General features: G+C 56.4%; 2 protein-coding genes across 4 annotated transcripts in view; one reads left to right on the top strand and one right to left on the bottom strand.

Annotated features, from left to right (window-relative positions):
• VPS28 (VPS28 subunit of ESCRT-I) overlaps positions 1–8418 on the bottom strand; it is a 156953-nt gene extending 148535 nt beyond the window's left edge. For both annotated transcript variants that reach the window (XM_069760353.1, XM_069760354.1), the window contains exon 1: positions 8328–8418. The gene's annotated coding sequence lies outside the window, so the exon portion shown is untranslated. The remainder of the gene's footprint in view (positions 1–8327) is intronic.
• Positions 8419–8435: 17 nt separating this feature from the next.
• RECQL4 (RecQ like helicase 4) overlaps positions 8436–21922 on the top strand; it is a 266482-nt gene continuing 252995 nt past the window's right edge. For both annotated transcript variants that reach the window (XM_069760352.1, XM_069760351.1), the window contains exons 1-4: positions 8436–8509; positions 12956–13046; positions 18066–18099; positions 21645–21709. In XM_069760352.1, the coding sequence (XP_069616453.1) occupies positions 12963–13046; positions 18066–18099; positions 21645–21709 (183 nt within the window). In that variant the 5' untranslated portion in view covers positions 8436–8509; positions 12956–12962. The remainder of the gene's footprint in view (positions 8510–12955; positions 13047–18065; positions 18100–21644; positions 21710–21922) is intronic.

The following is a 21922-nucleotide window of genomic DNA, read 5'->3' as shown; positions in this document are numbered from 1 at the left end:
GGGGGATAACACAGGAGGACACTACAGGAGGAGGAGGGGGGATAACACAGGAGGACACTACAGGAGGAGGAGGGGGATAACACAGGAGGACACTACAGGAGGAGGAGGGGGGATAACACAGGAGGACACTACAGGAGGAGGAGGGGGGATAACACAGGAGGACACTACAGGAGGAGGAGGGGGGATAACACAGGAGGACACTACAGGAGGAGTAGGGGGGATAACACAGGAGGAGAAGGGGGATAACACAGTAGGACACTACAGGAGGAGGAGGGGGGATAACACAGGAGGACACTACAGGAGGAGGAGGGGGGATAACACAGGAGGACACTACAGGAGGAGGAGGGGGATAACACAGGAGGACACTACAGGAGGGGGCGGGGGGATAACACAGGAGGACACTACAGGAGGAGGAGGGGGGATAACAGGACGACACTACAGGAGGAGGGGGATAACACAGGAGGACACTACAGGAGGAGGGGGGATAACACAGGAGGACACTACAGGAGGAGGAGGAGGGGGGATAACACAGGAGGACACTACAGGAGGAGGAGGAGGGGGGATAACACAGGAGGACACTACAGGAGGAGGAGGGGGGATAACACAGGAGGACACTACAGGAGGAGGAGGGGGGATAACACAGGAGGAGGAGGGGGATAACACAGGAGGACACTACAGGAGGAGGAGGGGGGATAACACAGGAGGACACTACAGGAGGAGGAGGGGGGATAACCCAGGAGGACACTACAGGAGGAGGGGGGGGATAACACAGGAGGACACTACAGGAGGAGGAGGGGGGATAACACAGGAGGAGGAAGGGGGATAACACAGGAGGACACTACAGGAGGGGGGGGTAACACAGGAGGACACTACAGGAGGAGGAGGGGGGATAACACAGGAGGACACTACAGGAGGAGGAGGGGGGACGATAACACAGGAGGACACTACAGGAGGAGGAGGGGGGATAACACAGGAGGACACTACAGGAGGAAGAGGGGGGATAACACAGGAGGACACTACAGGAGGAGGGGGGGATAACACAGGAGGACACTACAGGAGGAGGAGGGGGGATAACACAGGAGGACACTACAGGAGGAGGAGGGGGGATAACACAGGAGGACACTACAGGAGGAGGAGGGGGGATAACACAGGAGGACACTACAGGAGGAGGAGGGGGGGATAACACAGGAGGACACTACAGGAGGAGGAGGGGGAATAACACAGGAGGAGGAGGGGGGATAACACAGGAGGACACTACAGGAGGAGGGGGGATAACACAGGAGGAGGAGGGGGGATAACACAGGAGGACACTACAGGAGGAGGAGGGGGATAACACAGGAGGACACTACAGGAGGAGGAGGGATAACACAGGAGGAGGAGGGGGGATAACACAGGAGGACACTACAGGAGGAGGAGGGGGGATAACACAGGAGGACACTACAGGAGGAGGAGGGGGGATAACACAGGAGGACACTACAGGAGGAGGGGGAATAACACAGGAGGACACTACAGGAGGAGGAGGGGGGATAACACAGGAGGACACTACAGGAGGAGGGGGGATAACACAGGAGGACACTACAGGAGGAGGAGGGGGATAACACGAGGAGGAGGGGGGGATAACACAGGAGGACACTACAGGAGGAGGGGGGGATAACACAGGAGGACACTACAGGAGGAGGAGGGGGATAACACAGGAGGAGGAGGAGGGGGATAACACAGGAGGACACTACAGGAGGAGGGGGGATAACACAGGAGGAGGAGGAGGGGGATAACACAGGAGGAGGAGGAGGGGGATAACACAGGAGGACACTACAGGAGGAGGGGGGATAACACAGGAGGACACTACAGGAGGAGGGGGGGATAACAGGAGGACACTACAGGAGGAGGGGGGGGATAACACAGGAGGACACTACAGGAGGAGGGGGGGATAACACAGGAGGACACTACAGGAGGAGGAGGGGGATAACACAGGAGAAGGAGGAGGGGGATAACACAGAAGGAGGAGGAGGGGGATAACACAGGAGGACACTACAGGAGGAGGAGGGGGGATAACACAGGAGGAGGAGGAGGGGGATAACACAGGAGGAGGAGGAGGAGGATAACACAGGAGGAGGAGGAGGAGGAGGGGGATAACACAGGAGGAGGAGGAGGGGGATAACACAGGAGGACACTACAGGAGGAGGAGGGGGGATAACACAGGAGGAGGAGGGGGGATAACACAGGAGGAGGAGGAGGGGGATAACACAGGAGGAGGAGGAGGGGGATAACACAGGAGGACACTACAGAAGGAGGAGGGGGATAACACAGGAGGAGGAGGAGGGGGATAACAGGAGGACACTACAGAAGGAGGAGGGGGATAACACAGGAGGAGGAGGAGGGGGATAACACAGGAGGAGGAGGAGGGGGATAACACAGGAGGAGGAGGAGGAGGGGGGATAACACAGGAGGAGGAGGAGGGGGATAACACAGGAGGAGGAGGAGGGGGATAACACAGGAGGAGGAGGGGGATAACACAGGAGGGCACTACAGGAGGAGGAGGGGGGATAACACAGGAGGAGGAGGAGGGGGATAACACAGGAGGAGGAGGAGGGGGATAACACAGGAGGACACTACAGGAGGAGGAGGGGGGATAACACAGGAGGAGGAGGAGGGGGATAACACAGGAGGAGGAGGAGGGGGATAACACAGGAGGAGGAGGAGGGGGATAACACAGGAGGAGGAGGAGGGGGATAACACAGGAGGACACTACAGGAGGAGGAGGGGGGATAACACAGGAGGAGGAGGGGGGATAACACAGGAGGAGGAGGGGGATAACACAGGAGGAGGAGGGGGATAACACAGGAGGAGGAGGGGGATAACACAGGAGGAGGAGGGGGATAACACAGGAGGACACTACAGGAGGAGGAGGGGGGATAACACAGGAGGAGGAGGAGGGGGATAACACAGGAGGAGGAGGAGGGGGATAACACAGGAGGAGGAGGAGGGGGATAACACAGGAGGAGGAGGAGGGGGATAACACAGGAGGACACTACAGGAGGAGGAGGGGGGATAACACAGGAGGAGGAGGAGGGGGATAACACAGGAGGAGGAGGAGGGGGATAACACAGGAGGAGGAGGAGGGGGATAACACAGGAGGAGGAGGGGGGATAACACAGGAGGGCACTACAGGAGGAGGAGGGGGGATAACACAGGAGGAGGAGGAGGGGGATAACACAGGAGGAGGAGGAGGGGGATAACACAGGAGGAGGAGGAGGGGGATAACACAGGAGGAGGAGGGGGATAACACAGGAGGGCACTACAGGAGGAGGAGGGGGGATAACACAGGAGGAGGAGGAGGGGGATAACACAGGAGGAGGAGGAGGGGGATAACACAGGAGGACACTACAGGAGGAGGAGGGGGGATAACACAGGAGGAGGAGGGGGATAACACAGGAGGAGGAGGAGGGGGATAACACAGGAGGAGGAGGAGGGGGATAACACAGGAGGAGGAGGAGGGGGATAACACAGGAGGACACTACAGGAGGAGGAGGGGGGATAACACAGGAGGAGGAGGGGGGATAACACAGGAGGAGGAGGGGGATAACACAGGAGGAGGAGGGGGATAACACAGGAGGAGGAGGGGGATAACACAGGAGGAGGAGGGGGATAACACAGGAGGACACTACAGGAGGAGGAGGGGGGATAACACAGGAGGAGGAGGAGGGGGATAACACAGGAGGAGGAGGAGGGGGATAACACAGGAGGAGGAGGAGGGGGATAACACAGGAGGAGGAGGAGGGGGATAACACAGGAGGACACTACAGGAGGAGGAGGGGGGATAACACAGGAGGAGGAGGAGGGGGATAACACAGGAGGAGGAGGAGGGGGATAACACAGGAGGAGGAGGGGGGATAACACAGGAGGAGGAGGGGGGATAACACAGGAGGAGGAGGGGGATAACACAGGAGGAGGAGGAGGGGGATAACACAGGAGGAGGAGGAGGGGGATAACACAGGAGGAGGAGGAGGGGGATAACACAGGAGGACACTACAGGAGGAGGAGGGGGGATAACACAGGAGGAGGAGGAGGGGGATAACACAGGAGGAGGAGGGGGGATAACACAGGAGGAGGAGGGGGGATAACACAGGAGGAGGAGGAGGGGGATAACACAGGAGGAGGAGGAGGGGGATAACACAGGAGGACACTACAGGAGGAGGAGGGGGGATAACACAGGAGGAGGAGGAGGGGGATAACACAGGAGGAGGAGGGGGGATAACACAGGAGGAGGAGGGGGGATAACACAGGAGGAGGAGGGGGATAACACAGGAGGAGGAGGGGGGATAACACAGGAGGACACTACAGGAGGAGGAGGGGGGATAACCCAGGAGGACACTACAGGAGGAGGGGGGGGATAACACAGGAGGACACTACAGGAGGAGGAGGGGGGATAACACAGGAGGAGGAAGGGGGATAACACAGGAGGACACTACAGGAGGGGGGGGTAACACAGGAGGACACTACAGGAGGAGGAGGGGGGATAACACAGGAGGACACTACAGGAGGAGGAGGGGGGACGATAACACAGGAGGACACTACAGGAGGAGGAGGGGGGATAACACAGGAGGACACTACAGGAGGAAGAGGGGGGATAACACAGGAGGACACTACAGGAGGAGGGGGGGATAACACAGGAGGACACTACAGGAGGAGGAGGGGGGATAACACAGGAGGACACTACAGGAGGAGGAGGGGGGATAACACAGGAGGACACTACAGGAGGAGGAGGGGGGATAACACAGGAGGACACTACAGGAGGAGGAGGGGGGGATAACACAGGAGGACACTACAGGAGGAGGAGGGGGAATAACACAGGAGGAGGAGGGGGGATAACACAGGAGGACACTACAGGAGGAGGGGGGATAACACAGGAGGAGGAGGGGGGATAACACAGGAGGACACTACAGGAGGAGGAGGGGGATAACACAGGAGGACACTACAGGAGGAGGAGGGATAACACAGGAGGAGGAGGGGGGATAACACAGGAGGACACTACAGGAGGAGGAGGGGGGATAACACAGGAGGACACTACAGGAGGAGGAGGGGGGATAACACAGGAGGACACTACAGGAGGAGGGGGAATAACACAGGAGGACACTACAGGAGGAGGAGGGGGGATAACACAGGAGGACACTACAGGAGGAGGGGGGATAACACAGGAGGACACTACAGGAGGAGGAGGGGGATAACACGAGGAGGAGGGGGGGATAACACAGGAGGACACTACAGGAGGAGGGGGGGATAACACAGGAGGACACTACAGGAGGAGGAGGGGGATAACACAGGAGGAGGAGGAGGGGGATAACACAGGAGGACACTACAGGAGGAGGGGGGATAACACAGGAGGAGGAGGAGGGGGATAACACAGGAGGAGGAGGAGGGGGATAACACAGGAGGACACTACAGGAGGAGGGGGGATAACACAGGAGGACACTACAGGAGGAGGGGGGGATAACAGGAGGACACTACAGGAGGAGGGGGGGGATAACACAGGAGGACACTACAGGAGGAGGGGGGGATAACACAGGAGGACACTACAGGAGGAGGAGGGGGATAACACAGGAGAAGGAGGAGGGGGATAACACAGAAGGAGGAGGAGGGGGATAACACAGGAGGACACTACAGGAGGAGGAGGGGGGATAACACAGGAGGAGGAGGAGGGGGATAACACAGGAGGAGGAGGAGGAGGATAACACAGGAGGAGGAGGAGGAGGAGGGGGATAACACAGGAGGAGGAGGAGGGGGATAACACAGGAGGACACTACAGGAGGAGGAGGGGGGATAACACAGGAGGAGGAGGGGGGATAACACAGGAGGAGGAGGAGGGGGATAACACAGGAGGAGGAGGAGGGGGATAACACAGGAGGACACTACAGAAGGAGGAGGGGGATAACACAGGAGGAGGAGGAGGGGGATAACAGGAGGACACTACAGAAGGAGGAGGGGGATAACACAGGAGGAGGAGGAGGGGGATAACACAGGAGGAGGAGGAGGGGGATAACACAGGAGGAGGAGGAGGAGGGGGGATAACACAGGAGGAGGAGGAGGGGGATAACACAGGAGGAGGAGGAGGGGGATAACACAGGAGGAGGAGGGGGATAACACAGGAGGGCACTACAGGAGGAGGAGGGGGGATAACACAGGAGGAGGAGGAGGGGGATAACACAGGAGGAGGAGGAGGGGGATAACACAGGAGGACACTACAGGAGGAGGAGGGGGGATAACACAGGAGGAGGAGGAGGGGGATAACACAGGAGGAGGAGGAGGGGGATAACACAGGAGGAGGAGGAGGGGGATAACACAGGAGGAGGAGGAGGGGGATAACACAGGAGGACACTACAGGAGGAGGAGGGGGGATAACACAGGAGGAGGAGGGGGGATAACACAGGAGGAGGAGGGGGATAACACAGGAGGAGGAGGGGGGATAACACAGGAGGAGGAGGGGGATAACACAGGAGGAGGAGGGGGATAACACAGGAGGACACTACAGGAGGAGGAGGGGGGATAACACAGGAGGAGGAGGAGGGGGATAACACAGGAGGAGGAGGAGGGGGATAACACAGGAGGAGGAGGAGGGGGATAACACAGGAGGAGGAGGAGGGGGATAACACAGGAGGACACTACAGGAGGAGGAGGGGGGATAACACAGGAGGAGGAGGAGGGGGATAACACAGGAGGAGGAGGAGGGGGATAACACAGGAGGAGGAGGAGGGGGATAACACAGGAGGAGGAGGGGGGATAACACAGGAGGGCACTACAGGAGGAGGAGGGGGGATAACACAGGAGGAGGAGGAGGGGGATAACACAGGAGGAGGAGGAGGGGGATAACACAGGAGGAGGAGGAGGGGGATAACACAGGAGGAGGAGGGGGATAACACAGGAGGGCACTACAGGAGGAGGAGGGGGGATAACACAGGAGGAGGAGGAGGGGGATAACACAGGAGGAGGAGGAGGGGGATAACACAGGAGGACACTACAGGAGGAGGAGGGGGGATAACACAGGAGGAGGAGGGGGATAACACAGGAGGAGGAGGAGGGGGATAACACAGGAGGAGGAGGAGGGGGATAACACAGGAGGAGGAGGAGGGGGATAACACAGGAGGACACTACAGGAGGAGGAGGGGGGATAACACAGGAGGAGGAGGGGGGATAACACAGGAGGAGGAGGGGGATAACACAGGAGGAGGAGGGGGATAACACAGGAGGAGGAGGGGGATAACACAGGAGGAGGAGGGGGATAACACAGGAGGACACTACAGGAGGAGGAGGGGGGATAACACAGGAGGAGGAGGAGGGGGATAACACAGGAGGAGGAGGAGGGGGATAACACAGGAGGAGGAGGAGGGGGATAACACAGGAGGAGGAGGGGGGATAACACAGGAGGAGGAGGAGGGGGATAACACAGGAGGACACTACAGGAGGAGGAGGGGGGATAACACAGGAGGAGGAGGAGGGGGATAACACAGGAGGACACTACAGGAGGAGGAGGGGGGATAACACAGGAGGAGGAGGAGGGGGATAACACAGGAGGAGGAGGAGGGGGATAACACAGGAGGAGGAGGGGGGATAACACAGGAGGAGGAGGGGGGATAACACAGGAGGAGGAGGGGGATAACACAGGAGGAGGAGGAGGGGGATAACACAGGAGGAGGAGGAGGGGGATAACACAGGAGGAGGAGGAGGGGGATAACACAGGAGGACACTACAGGAGGAGGAGGGGGGATAACACAGGAGGAGGAGGAGGGGGATAACACAGGAGGAGGAGGGGGGATAACACAGGAGGAGGAGGGGGGATAACACAGGAGGAGGAGGAGGGGGATAACACAGGAGGAGGAGGAGGGGGATAACACAGGAGGACACTACAGGAGGAGGAGGGGGGATAACACAGGAGGAGGAGGAGGGGGATAACACAGGAGGAGGAGGGGGGATAACACAGGAGGAGGAGGGGGGATAACACAGGAGGAGGAGGGGGATAACACAGGAGGAGGAGGGGGATAACACAGGAGGAGGAGGAGGGGGATAACACAGGAGGACACTACAGGAGGAGGGGGGGATAACACAGGAGGAGGGGGGGGGGATAACACAGGAGGAGGAGGGGGGATAACACAGGAGGAGGAGGGGGGATAACACAGGAGGAGGAGGGGGATAACACAGGAGGAGGAGGAGGGGGATAACACAGGAGGACACTACAGGAGGAGGGGGGGATAACACAGGAGGAGGGGGGGGGGGATAACACAGGAGGAGGGGGGGGGTAACACTCGGGGGTCACGTTATACCGCGGGTCTCATTACCGCTGCTGACGGCTCCGGTAGTCGCTGATTCTCCGGCCACTTCCTGGTCTGTCGGTCGCTGTCACATGACTCTGACGTCATCACCGCACGCCGCGAATGGCCTATAGAAGAGCGGAGCTGATTGGTCGGTGGTGACGGGAGCGCGAGGACGTCAGAAACCCGGGAAATCCGAGCGCTGTCAGGTAACACGGAGAATCCGGTCACCGGATAGGATTACTCTCCTCATAGTACACCGGGCCCGGTGATAGCTGACCGGGGGAGGGGGATATTATACACTGTGACCGGGGGAGGGGGATATTATACACTGTGATCGGGGGAGGGGGATATTATACAGTGTGACCGGGGGAGGGGGATATACAGTGTGACCGGGGGAGGGGGATATTATACAGTGTGACCGGGGGAGGGGGATATTATACAGTGTGACCGGGGGAGGGGGATATTATACAGTGTGACCGGGGGAGGGGGATATTATACAGTGTGACCGGGGGAGGGGGATATTATACAGTGTGACCGGGGGAGGGGGATATTATACAGTGTGACCGGGGGAGGGGGATATTATACAGTGTGACCGGGGGAGGGGGATATTATACAGTGTGACCGGGGGAGGGGGATATACAGTGTGACCGGGGGAGGGGGATATTATACAGTGTGACCGGGGGAGGGGGATATACAGTGTGACCGGGGGAGGGGGATATTATACAGTGTGACCGGGGGAGGGGGATATTATACAGTGTGACCGGGGGAGGGGGATATTATACATTGTGACCGGGGGAGGGGGATATACAGTGTGACCGGGGGAGGGGGATATTATACAGTGTGACCGGGGGAGGGGGATATTATACAGTGTGATCGGGGGAGGGGGATATTATACAGTGTGACCGGGGGAGGGGGATATTATACACTGTGACCGGGGGAGGGGGATATTATACACTGTGACCGGGGGAGGGGATATTATACACTGTGACCGGGGGAGGGGGATATTATACACTGTGACCGGGGGAGGGGATATTATACACTGTGACCGGGGGAGGGGGATATTATACACTGTGACCGGGGGAGGGGATATTATACACTGTGACCGGGGGAGGGGGATATTATACAGTGTGACCGGGGGAGGGGGATATTATACAGTGTGATCGGGGGAGGGGGATATTATACAGTGTGACCGGGGGAGGGGATATTATACAGTGTGACCGGGGGAGCGGGATATTATACAGTGTGACCGGGGGAGGGGGATATTATACAGTGTGACCGGTGGAGGGGGATATTATACAGTGTGACCGGGGGAGGGGGATATTATACAGTGTGACCGGGGGAGGGGGATATTATACACTGTGACCGGGGGAGCGGGATATTATACAGTGTGACCGGGGGAGGGGGATATTATACAGTGTGACCGGTGGAGGGGGATATTATACAGTGTGACCGGGGGAGGGGGATATTATACAGTGTGACTGGGGGAGGGGGATATTATACCGGTGACGGCTGATGACCGGGGGAGGGGGATATTATACACTGTGATCGGGGGAGGGGGATATTATACAGTGTGACCGGGGGAGGGGGATATTATACAGTGTCCCCGGGGGAGGGGGATATTATACAGTGTGCCTGGTGACTGCTGATGACCGGGGGAGGGGGATATTATACACTGTGACCGGGGGAGGGGGATATTATACACTGTGACCGGGGGAGGGGGATATTATACAGTGTGACCGGGGGAGGGGGATATTATACAGTGTGACCGGGGGAGGGGGATATTATACACTGTGATCGGGGGAGGGGGATATTATACCGGTGACGGCTGATGACCGGGGGAGGGGGATATTATACACTGTGATCGGGGGAGGGGGATATTATACAGTGTGACCGAGGGAGGGGGATATTATACAGTGTGATCGGGGGAGGGGGATATTATACAGTGTGACCGGGGGAGGGGGATATTATACACTGTGATCGGGGGAGGGGGATATTATACCGGTGACGGCTGATGACCGGGGGAGGGGGATATTATACACTGTGATCGGGGGAGGGGGATATTATACAGTGTGACCGGGGGAGGGGGATATTATACAGTGTGACCGGGGGAGGGGGATATTATACACTGTGATCGGGGGAGGGGGATATTATACCGGTGACGGCTGATGACCGGGGGAGGGGGATATTATACACTGTGATCGGGGGAGGGGGATATTATACAGTGTGACCGGGGGAGGGGGATATTATACAGTGTGACCGGGGGAGGGGATATTATACCGGTGACGGCTGATGACCGGGGGAGGGGGATATTATACACTGTGATCGGGGGAGGGGGATATTATACAGTGTGACCGAGGGAGGGGGATATTATACAGTGTGCCCGGGGGAGGGGGATATTATACAGTGTGCCTGGTGACTGCTGATGACCGGGGGAGGGGGATATTATACACTGTGACCGGGGGAGGGGGATATTATACACTGTGACCGGGGGAGGGGGATATTATACAGTGTGACCGGGGGAGGGGGATATTATACACTGTGATCGGGGGAGGGGGATATTATACAGTGTGACCGGGGGAGGGGGATATTATACACTGTGATCGGGGGAGGGGGATATTATACAGTGTGACCGGGGGAGGGGGATATTATACCGGTGACGGCTGATGACCGGGGGAGGGGGATATTATACACTGTGATCGGGGGAGGGGGATATTATACAGTGTGACCGAGGGAGGGGGATATTATACAGTGTGCCCGGGGGAGGGGGATATTATACAGTGTGATCGGGGGATGGGGATATTATACAGTGTGACCGGGGGAGGGGGATATTATACAGTGTGCCTGGTGACTGCTGATGACCGGGGGAGGGGGATATTATACCGGTGACGACTGATGACCGGGGGAGGGGGATATTATACCGGTGACGACTGATGACCGGGGGAGGGGGATATTATACCGGTGACGACTGATGACCGGGGGAGGGGGATATTATACCGGTGACGACTGATGACCGGGGGAGGGGGATATTATACAGTGTGCCTGGTGACGGCTGATGACCGGGGGAGGGGGATATTATACCGGTGACGACTGATGACCGGGGGAGGGGGATATTATACAGTGTGCCTGGTGACGGCTGATGACCGGGGGAGGGGGATATTATACAGTGTGCCTGGTGACTGCTGATGACCGGGGGATGGGGATATTATACCGGTGACGGCTGATGACCAGGGGAGGGGGATATTATACAGTGTGACCGGGGGAGGGGGATATTATACAGTGTGCCTGGTGACGGCTGATGACCGGGGGAGGGGGATATTGTACCGGTGACGGCTGATGACCGGGGGAGGGGGATATTATACAGTGTGCCTGGTGACGGCTGATGACCGGGGGAGGGGGATATTATACCGCTGACGGCTGATGACCGGGGGAGGGGGATATTAAACCGGTGACGGCTGATGACCGGGGGAGGGGGATATTATACAGTGTGCCTGGTGACGGCTGATGACCGGGGGAGGGGGATATTATACCGGTGGCGGCTGATGACCGGGGGAGGGGGATATTATACCGGTGACGGCTGATGACCGGGGGAGGGGGATATTATACCGGTGACGGCTGGTGACCGGGGGAGGGGGATATTATACCGGTGACGGCTGATGACCGGGGGAGGGGGATATTATACCGGTGACGGCTGATGACCGGGGGAGGGGGATATTATACCGGTGATGGCTGGTGACCGGGGGAGGGGGATATTAAACCGGTGACGTCTGATGACCGGGGGAGGGGGATATTATACAGTGTGCCTGGTGACGGCTGATGACCGGGGGAGGGGGATATTATACCGGTGGCGGCTGATGACCGGGGGAGGGGGATATTATACCGGTGGCGGCTGATGACCGGGGGAGGGGGATATTATACCGGTGGCGGCTGATGACCGGGGGAGGGGGATATTATACCGATGACGGCTGATGACCGGGGGAGGGGGATATTATACCGGTGGCGGCTGATGACCGGGGGAGGGGGATATTATACCGGTGATGGCTGGTGACCGGGGGAGGGGGATATTATACCGGTGACGGCTGGTGACCGGGGGAGGGGGATATTATACAGTGTGCCTGGTGACGGCTGATGACCGGGGGAGGGGGATATTATACAGTGTGCCTGGTGACGGCTGATGACCGGGGGAGGGGGATATTATACCGGTGACGGCTGATGACCGGGGGAGGGGGATATTATACCGGTGGCGGCTGATGACCGGGGGAGGGGGATATTATACCGGTGATGGCTGGTGACCGGGGGAGGGGGATATTATACCGGTGGCGGCTGATGACCGGGGGAGGGGGATATTATACCGATGACGTCTGACCGGGGGAGGGGGATATTATACCGGTGACGTCTGATGACCGGGGGAGGGGGATATTATACCGGTGGCGGCTGATGACCGGGGGAGGGGGATATTATACCGGTGATGGCTGGTGACCGGGGGAGGGGGATATTATACCGGTGACGGCTGGTGACCGGGGGAGGGGGATATTATACCGGTGATGGCTGGTGACCGGGGGAGGGGGATATTATACCGGTGATGGCTGGTGACCGGGGGAGGGGGATATTATACCGGTGACGGCTGATGTTTGGGGGGTTCTTTGTCCCCTCAGGTCCCTTATGGAGCGCTATAATGAGGTGAAGCGTCGGCTGAAGTCCTGGGAGTCTGCCTTCATGAGGGAGAAGAGGAGGAGACCCTGCAAGGTACCGGGCAGATGTGGGGGGTTGTAGTCCTGGCCCCAGAGCTCCACCCCGGGGGTCTCTCGGCTATTGCTGCTTTTACACCTCAGTTTTTTGCTGTGAAGTTAAATCCGGCAAATTATGAAAACTGAAGCGTCAGATCTTTTTTTTTTTTTTTGCCTGATTTAGACTGACGGCAAAAAGCTGCCGTGTGAAAGCCGCGATTGGCCGGTTCCATCCCCGCGTCATGTCGTTGTGCAGGATTTACAGCGGCATCACAGGGGTTAAGCGCCCTGATGGGTGCTAGTGCCAACCATGGCTGCAGAGTGTCCGCTCTCACATAGAGCCGGAGGCCCAAGATTGAGGCGCCGTGTCGGCATGTCAAGATGGGGTTAATGAACCTAAATGAAACCATTCTCGCGTCATCACCCGGCCACAGAAGACCATGTCCCCTGTAAGAGCATTAAAACAATAAGCCGCAACATTCCTCACTTCTCCGCCAAGAAGATGATGATCCTCTGCCCCGGACGAGTCCAGCTCTGCTACATCTAGATGGCAGGTTGCATGCTGGGACCATGGGGCCAGATGGCAGGTTGCATGATGGGACCATGGGGCCAGATGGCAGGTTGCATGCTGGGACCATGGGGCCAGATGGCAGGTTGCATGATGGGACCATGGGGCCAGATGGCAGGTTGCATGCTGGGACCATGGGGCCAGATGGCAGGTTGCATGATGGGGCCATGGGGCCAGATGGCAGGTTGCATGCTGGGACCATGGGGCCAGATGGCAGGTTGCATGATGGGGCCATGGGGCCAGATGGCAGGTTGCATGCTGGGACCATGGGGCCAGATGGCAGGTTGCATGATGGGACCATGGGGCCAGATGGCAGGTTGCATGCTGGGACCATGGGGCCAGATGGCAGGTTGCATGATGGGACCATGGGGCCAGATGGCAGGTTGCATGATGGGACCATGGGGCCAGATGGCAGGTTGCATGCTGGGACCATGGGGCCAGATGGCAGGTTGCATGATGGGACCATGGGGCCAGATGGCAGGTTGCATGCTGGGACCATGCGGCCAGATGGCAGGTTGCATGATGGGACCATGGGGCCAGATGGCAGGTTGCATGCTGGGACCATGGGGCCAGATGGCAGGTTGCATGCTGGGACCATGGGGCCAGATGGCAGGTTGCATGCTGGGACCATGGGGCCAGATGGCAGGTTGCATGATGGGACCATGCGGCCAGATGGCAGGTTGCATGATGGGACCATGGGGCCAGATGGCAGGTTGCATGATGGGACCATGCGGCCAGATGGCAGGTTGCATGCTGGGACCATGGGGCCAGATGGCAGGTTGCATGCTGGGACCATGCGGCCAGATGGCAGGTTGCATGCTGGGACCATGCGGCCAGATGGCAGGTTGCATGCTGGGACCATGGGGCCAGATGGCAGGTTGCATGATGGGATCATGCGGCCAGATGGCAGGTTCCATGATGGGACCATGGGGCCAGATGGCAGGTTGCATGATGGGACCATGGGGCCAGATGGCAGGTTGCATGCTGGGACCATGGGGCCAGATGGCAGGTTGCATGATGGGACCATGGGGCCAGATGGCAGGTTGCATGATGGGACCATGGGGCCAGATGGCAGGTTGCATGATGGGACCATGGGGCCAGATGGCAGGTTGCATGCTGGGACCATGTGGCAGGTTGCATGCTGGGACCAGATGGCAGGTTGCATGATGGGACCATGGGGCCAGATGGCAGGTTGCATGCTGGGACCATGTGGCAGGTTGCATGCTGGGACCAGATGGCAGGTTGCATGATGGGACCATGGGGCCAGATGGCAGGTTGCATGCTGGGATCATGTGGCAGGTTGCATGATGGGACCATGGGGCCAGATGGCAGGTTGCATGATGGGGCCATGGGGCCAGATGGCAGGTTGCATGCTGGGACCATGGGGCCAGATGGCAGGTTCCATGATGGGACCATGGGGCCAGATGGCAGGTTGCATGATGGGACCATGGGGCCAGATGGCAGGTTGCATGATGGGACCATGGGGCCAGATGGCAGGTTGCATGCTGGGACCATGGGGCCAGATGGCAGGTTGCATGATGGGACCATGGGGCCAGATGGCAGGTTGCATGCTGGGACCATGGGGCCAGATGGCAGGTTGCATGATGGGACCATGGGGCCAGATGGCAGGTTGCATGCTGGGACCATGGGGCCAGATGGCAGGTTGCATGCTGGGACCATGGGGCCAGATGGCAGGTTGCATGATGGGACCATGCGGCCAGATGGCAGGTTGCATGATGGGACCATGGGGCCAGATGGCAGGTTGCATGATGGGACCATGCGGCCAGATGGCAGGTTGCATGCTGGGACCATGGGGCCAGATGGCAGGTTGCATGCTGGGACCATGCGGCCAGATGGCAGGTTGCATGCTGGGACCATGGGGCCAGATGGCAGGTTGCATGATGGGATCATGCGGCCAGATGGCAGGTTGCATGATGGGACCATGGGGCCAGATGGCAGGTTCCATGATGGGACCATGGGGCCAGATGGCAGGTTGCATGATGGGACCATGGGGCCAGATGGCAGGTTGCATGCTGGGACCATGTGGCAGGTTGCATGCTGGGACCAGATGGCAGGTTGCATGATGGGACCATGGGGCCAGATGGCAGGTTGCATGCTGGGACCATGTGGCAGGTTGCATGCTGGGACCAGATGGCAGGTTGCATGATGGGACCATGGGGCCAGATGGCAGGTTGCATGCTGGGATCATGTGGCAGGTTGCATGATGGGACCATGGGGCCAGATGGCAGGTTGCATGATGGGGCCAGATGGCAGGTTGCATGATGGGACCATGGGGCCAGATGGCAGGTTGCATGCTGGGACCATGCGGCCAGATGGCAGGTTGCATGCTGGGACCATGCGGCCAGATGGCAGGTTGCATGATGGGATCATGCGGCCAGATGGCAGGTTGCATGCTGGGACCATGGGGCCAGATGGCAGGTTGCATGATGGGATCATGCGGCCAGATGGCAGGTTGCATGATGGGGCCATGTGGCCAGATGGCAGGTTGCATGCTGGGACCATGGGGCCAGATGGCAGGTTGCATGATGGGACCATGGGGCCAGATGGCAGGTTCCATGATGGGACCATGGGGCCAGATGGCAGGTTGCATGATGGGACCATGGGGCCAGATGGCAGGTTGCATGATGGGACCATGTGGCAGGTTGCATGATGGGACCATGTGGCAGGTTGCATGCTGGGACCATGTGGCAGGTTGCATGCTGGGACCATGTGGCAGGTTGCATGCTGGGACCAGATGGCAGGTTGCATGATGGGACCATGGGGCCAGATGGCAGGTTGCATGCTGGGACCATGTGGCAGGTTGCATGCTGGGACCATGTGGCAGGTTGCATGATGGGACCATGGGGCCAGATGGCAGGTTGCATGATGGGACCATGCGGCCAGATGGCAGGTTGCATGATGGGGCCAGATGGCAGGTTGCATGATGGGACCATGCGGCCAGATGGCAGGTTGCATGATGGGGCCAGATGGCAGGTTGCATGATGGGACCATGGGGCCAGATGGCAGGTTGCATGCTGGGACCATGCGGCCAGATGGCAGGTTGCATGCTGGGACCATGTGGCAGGTTGCATGCTGGGACCATGTGGCAGGTTGCATGCTGGGACCATGTGGCAGGTTGCATGCTGGGACCATGTGGCAGGTTGCATGCTGGGACCATGTGGCAGGTTGCATGCTGGGACCATGTGGCAGGTTGCATGCTGGGACCAGGTGGCAGGTTGCTTGATGGGACCATGGGGCCAGATGGCAGCTTGTCGTCCAGCAGAGACACTGAGCAGCATCTGCCACCGCTGCTCAGTGTCTCGCGGTAAACTCTTTGTCCTGACGGACGTCACCGCGAGCCTGCGGATGTTCACACACTTGCTGTGCCGTCAGAAAGGTCCTGAGCGTTCACAGCCCTTGAACTCCCTTGACCTCACACACATCAGTGAGCGCCGTGTAAAAAGGTGTAAGTGCACTAAAGTCAGGTGAAGGGAGTTCATTGGCTCTGAGCTCCCAGGACCTTTCTGATGGCACCACGAACGTGGGAACTTTCTCAAGGTCAGGGTGACGTCAGTGAGGTGACAGGAGTTCACCACGAGACACTGAGCATGTCCGCACAGCTGGAGGGCAGGCTGTATAGTAGCATCATGCAGCAATGCAGCCTGCCATCTAGATGTAGCAGAGCAGGATGAATGGATTGTCTTCTCTCCGGACAGGTGAGGAATATTGTTGTTCATTTTAATTCTGTTACAGGAGACATTGGCTTCAGTGGAAAGGGCGATGACGTGAGTGTGGCTTAATTTATATTTAATAAAGGAGTCTGTGTCTTTCTTTCAATTAAAGGACTTTTTCTGGGTGTCTGTGTTTTCATACAATGTGACTATGGGGTTAGTAATGGGGGCATCTTAGTAACCTCAGGGCTTGATGCCACCTGACAATACAAAGGTGACATTAATTCCCCCAACTATCACCACACTTGCCCCACTGCTCAGGGCAAGTGGGAAGAGCAAGGCTAAGTGCCAGAATTGGTGCATCTCGTGGATGCACAATTTCTGGGGCGGCTGAGAGCTGATGGTTTTTAGTTTGGGGGGGAGGGCAGTATCCATGACCCCTTCCTAGGCTATTAATATCAGCCACCAGCGTTCCCTCTGCTGGTTATGAAAATGTTGGGGATCCCACACCATTTTGTACCCCCCCCCCCTTAAAGAAAAAATAAATAAATGTATTTATTCAAAAAAACAAAAAAAACAAAAAAACATGTGAAGTAAACTCCAGAGGCAAAGCGCTGATTGTGGCTCACTCAGTTGTCTCTGTCTCACAGAGCAATTCTCTATGTAAAATCTCATGTTAAAATCTCATGACGCTTGGGTGACGCTCCTTCCACTTTTCTGGACCGGAATTGGATGTTTTCTTTTTTTTTTTTCTCGGCGATGCGTGTGAGCCCTAATGCTGATTGTTTCCTCTCTGCAGGCGGATGTGGAAGAGTCGTCCGAGGAGACGCAGAGTAAGTAGCCTGCACCTCGTGTTCTGGACGAGGGAATATGGGGTCCTGTCCCTGTGTATACCCTGGTCTGATCACATGGTGGCGGGGTTATATACGACACATCCTAGAGCCAGCCGACACTCGGTGCTGCCATCTGGTGTCTGGGGTAGAAGAATCCACCTCATGTTATTATGGATCCCACCGTGTAAATTTCCGGGGCTGCGGTTATATCTCTGCCACATGTCACTGTATGGTTCATAGTGTGCTGCTCTGAGGCGAGCCTGCCCTGCCCGGTGCCTGGTGAGCCTGCCCTGTGCCTGGCGAGGTGAGCCTGCCCTGCCCGGTGCCTGGCGAGCCTGCCCTGCCCGGTGCCTGGTGAGCCTGCCCTGTGCCTGGCGAGGTGAGCCTGCCCTGCCCGGTGCCTGGCGAGCCTGCCCTGCCCGGTGCCTGGCGAGCCTGCCCTGCCCGGTGCCTGGCGAGCCTGCCCTGCCCGGTGCCTGGCGAGCCTGCCCTGCCCGGTGCCTGGCGAGCCTGCCCTGCCCGGTGCCTGGCGAGCCTGCCCTGCCCGGTGCCTGGCGAGCCTGCCCTGCCCGGTGCCTGGCGAGCCTGCCCTGCCCGGTGCCTGGGTTCTCTTCAGTAACAGCAGATGCATTGATAAGTATTAGTAACAGTAGGACTTATTACATGTATATGTTCAGTACAGATGAACTGGAGAGCTCATACACCATGTTCCAAATTATTATGCAGATGATTTTTCTTGGATTTTCCTTAATGGTCGGTGCACATGAGTCAGTCTAATAAGTCATCACCCGTTAGATTATACATCAAAATTTATTGAAGAAACCTCCCAATGATAACAGTATAATCTCCACAATGAATAAAACCCCACAATGCACTGCTCTAAATTATTAGGCCCAGTAGAATTTCTATACATTTTATATAAATAAGTGAAAAGTCTCATTTGTGGAATTTGCAGCATTAGGAGGTCACATTCACTGAACAAAAAGCCATTTACCTCCACAATCTCCTACCAGGCCAAGTTACATGTAACATCGGAGCCTTCTCTGCTGTCACCTTCACAATTCTCGCCTCCATTGAACTTGTGAGTTTTTGGAGAGTTTCTGTTTGTAATTCTCCCCTCCCAGAGCTGCTGTTTTGATGTGAACGGCCTCCCACCCTCATAGATCTTGTGCTGGATGATTCTCCAAAGGTTCTCTGTAGGGTTGAGGTCAGGGGAAGATGGCGGCCGCACCATGAGTTTATCTCCTTTTATGAACATAGCAGCCAATCACTCACTATTCTTTGCAGCATGAGATGGGGCATTGTCCGCATGAAGATGATTTTGCTCCTGGTTTCTGCTTTTATACCACGGAAGAAAGTTGTCAGTCAGAAACTCTATATTCTTTGCAGAGGTCATTTTCACACCTTCAGGAACCTTAAATGGCCCTACCAGCTGTTTCCCCGTGATTCTGGACCAAAACATGTCTCCTCCACCTCCTTGCAGACATCGCAGCCTTGTTGGGACATTGTGGTCTCCACCAACCATCCACTACTCAATCCATCTGGACCACTCATGGTTTCTCGACACTCATCAGTAAACAAGACTTTGAAAATTAGTCTTCATGTATGTCTGGGCCCACTGCAACCGTCTCTACTTGTGAACACTGTTTAAGGTACCTTCACACTGAACGATATCGCTAGCGATCCGTGACGTTGCAGCGTCCTGGCTAGCGATATCGTTCAGTTTGACAGGCAGCAGCGATAAGGATCCTGCTGCGATGTCGTTGGTCGGGGCTAGAAGGCCAGAACTTTATTTGGTCGCTGGATCTCCCACTGACATCGCTGGATCGGCGTGTGTGACACCGATTCAGCGATGTCTTCGCTGGTAACCAGGGTAAACATCGGGTTACTAAGCACAGGGCCGCACTTAGTAACCCGATGTTTACCCTGGTTACCATCCTAAAAGTAAAAAAAACAAACTCTTCATACTTACCTTCCGCTGTCTGTCCCCGGCGCTGTGCTTTCCTGCACTGGCTGTGAGCGCCGGCCAGCCGGAAAGCACAGCGGTGACGTCACCGCTCTGCTTTCCGGCCGCTGTGCTCACTGCCAGTGCAGGAGGAGTGCAGAGAAGCAGAGCGCCGGGGACAGACGGCGGAAGGTAAGTATGAAGCGTTTGTTTTTTTTACTTTTAGGATGGTAACCAGGGTAAACATCGGGTTACTAAGCGCGGCCCTGCGCTTAGTAACCCGATGTTTACCCTGGTTACCGGCATCGTTGGTCGCTGGAGAGCTGTCTGTGTGACAGCTCTCCAGCGATCAAACAGCGACGCTGCAGCGATCCGGATCGTTGTCTGGATCGCTGCAGCGTCGTTTAGTGTGAATGTACCTTTAGGGGTGGCCGAATAGTAGGTTTATGCCCCACAGCAAGACTGTGAAACATCCTACACCTTGAGGTTCCAGGGAGCTTCAAATAACTGTTTGCTGCTTTGTAATGGTATTTTGGCAGCTGCTCTCTTAATCCGATCAATTTGTCTGGCAGAAACCTTCCTCATTATGCCTTTATCTGCATGAACTCTGTCTATGCTCAGATTCAGCCACAAATCTCTTCACAGTATGATGACCACTCTTAAGTTTTCGTGGACTATCTAATGTTTTCATACCTTGTCCAAGGCATTGCACTATTTATCGCTTTTCGTCAGCAGAGATACTTTTTAGTTCCCATATTACTTGAAACCTGTGGCCTGCTTAATAATGTGGAGCATCATTTTTATTTTAGTTTTCTTTTAATTAGAATCACCTGGAAAACTAATTACATGTGTTTAAGATTGATTTCAGTGATCAATTGAGCCCTGAGACACAAAACCATCCATGAGTTTGAAAAACAAAACAATTAAATCTTTATGACACAAATCCAATTTACATAATAATTTGGAATACAGTGCATGAAGGATCTAGCTGTATAGGAAAGGGTTCTCTTCAGTAAGAGCAGATCCATTGACCGTTTATACTCCAGGTAAGCTTCCTCCCTAATGTTGGGTTGCAGGATATTTATCATGGTGGGGTGAGGGTTGATGGCGACTTGTGGTGATCCAATAGTAATAAATCACTTGGCACTCATATGGTTTCTTTCAGATGAAAAAGTGAACATCCCATTTATTTGTGCATCCAGTTCAAAGATTATTTAAACGTTTTCGGTCAAATCACAAGACCTTCATCAGAAATATCTTTAACAAAAGTGGAAGAATAGGACAATGGGGTATATGAGCCTAGGCAACCCGGGATGGAGAGCGCACCTGGAACGTCTCACGGATCCTGAAGGGAGAAGGAGGGCGTGTATCCGCCGCTGCATATGGCGCTCATGGACGTCGGTCCGTCGCGCAGTTTGGAGTAGTCCCGGGTTGCCTAGGCTCATATGTTCACTTTTTCATCTGAAAGAAGCCATATGAGTGCCAAGTGATTTATTACTATTGGATTGACGGGCTGGAAACCTGACTCGGGCACCACACAGGATCCTTGAGGGCCGTGTGTTGTCTTTGTGGTGAGTCAAATTCTTTTTTTTTTTTCTAGATCTTTACAGAGAGTTTCAGATTCTGAAGCAAGAAGGGCTGAGCGGAGCAGCGGTTGTTAACGAGGTTAGTGTGGAGCCTCCATGCTGACATTTGTAGTTCGCCGTGGCCGCTCCTGTGATCTGCACTGCCCCTGATAATGTTTGGGAGGGGGAGAGGTGGTCTACATGTGACTGAGGAATTAATAGTGGTGCAAAGAGTAAAGCCTTGTACACTGATGGCTGTAAATAGAGGTATGTGTATCAGTCAGCCGCACCAAGGGCGGCACAAGACCCCCAT

This window comes from Ranitomeya imitator, chromosome 3 (assembly GCF_032444005.1).
Source record: "Ranitomeya imitator isolate aRanImi1 chromosome 3, aRanImi1.pri, whole genome shotgun sequence".
NCBI lineage: Eukaryota > Metazoa > Chordata > Amphibia > Anura > Dendrobatidae > Ranitomeya > Ranitomeya imitator.
The sequence above is the reverse complement of the archived record's forward strand: the minus strand, read 5'-3'. Positions and strand labels throughout refer to the sequence as shown.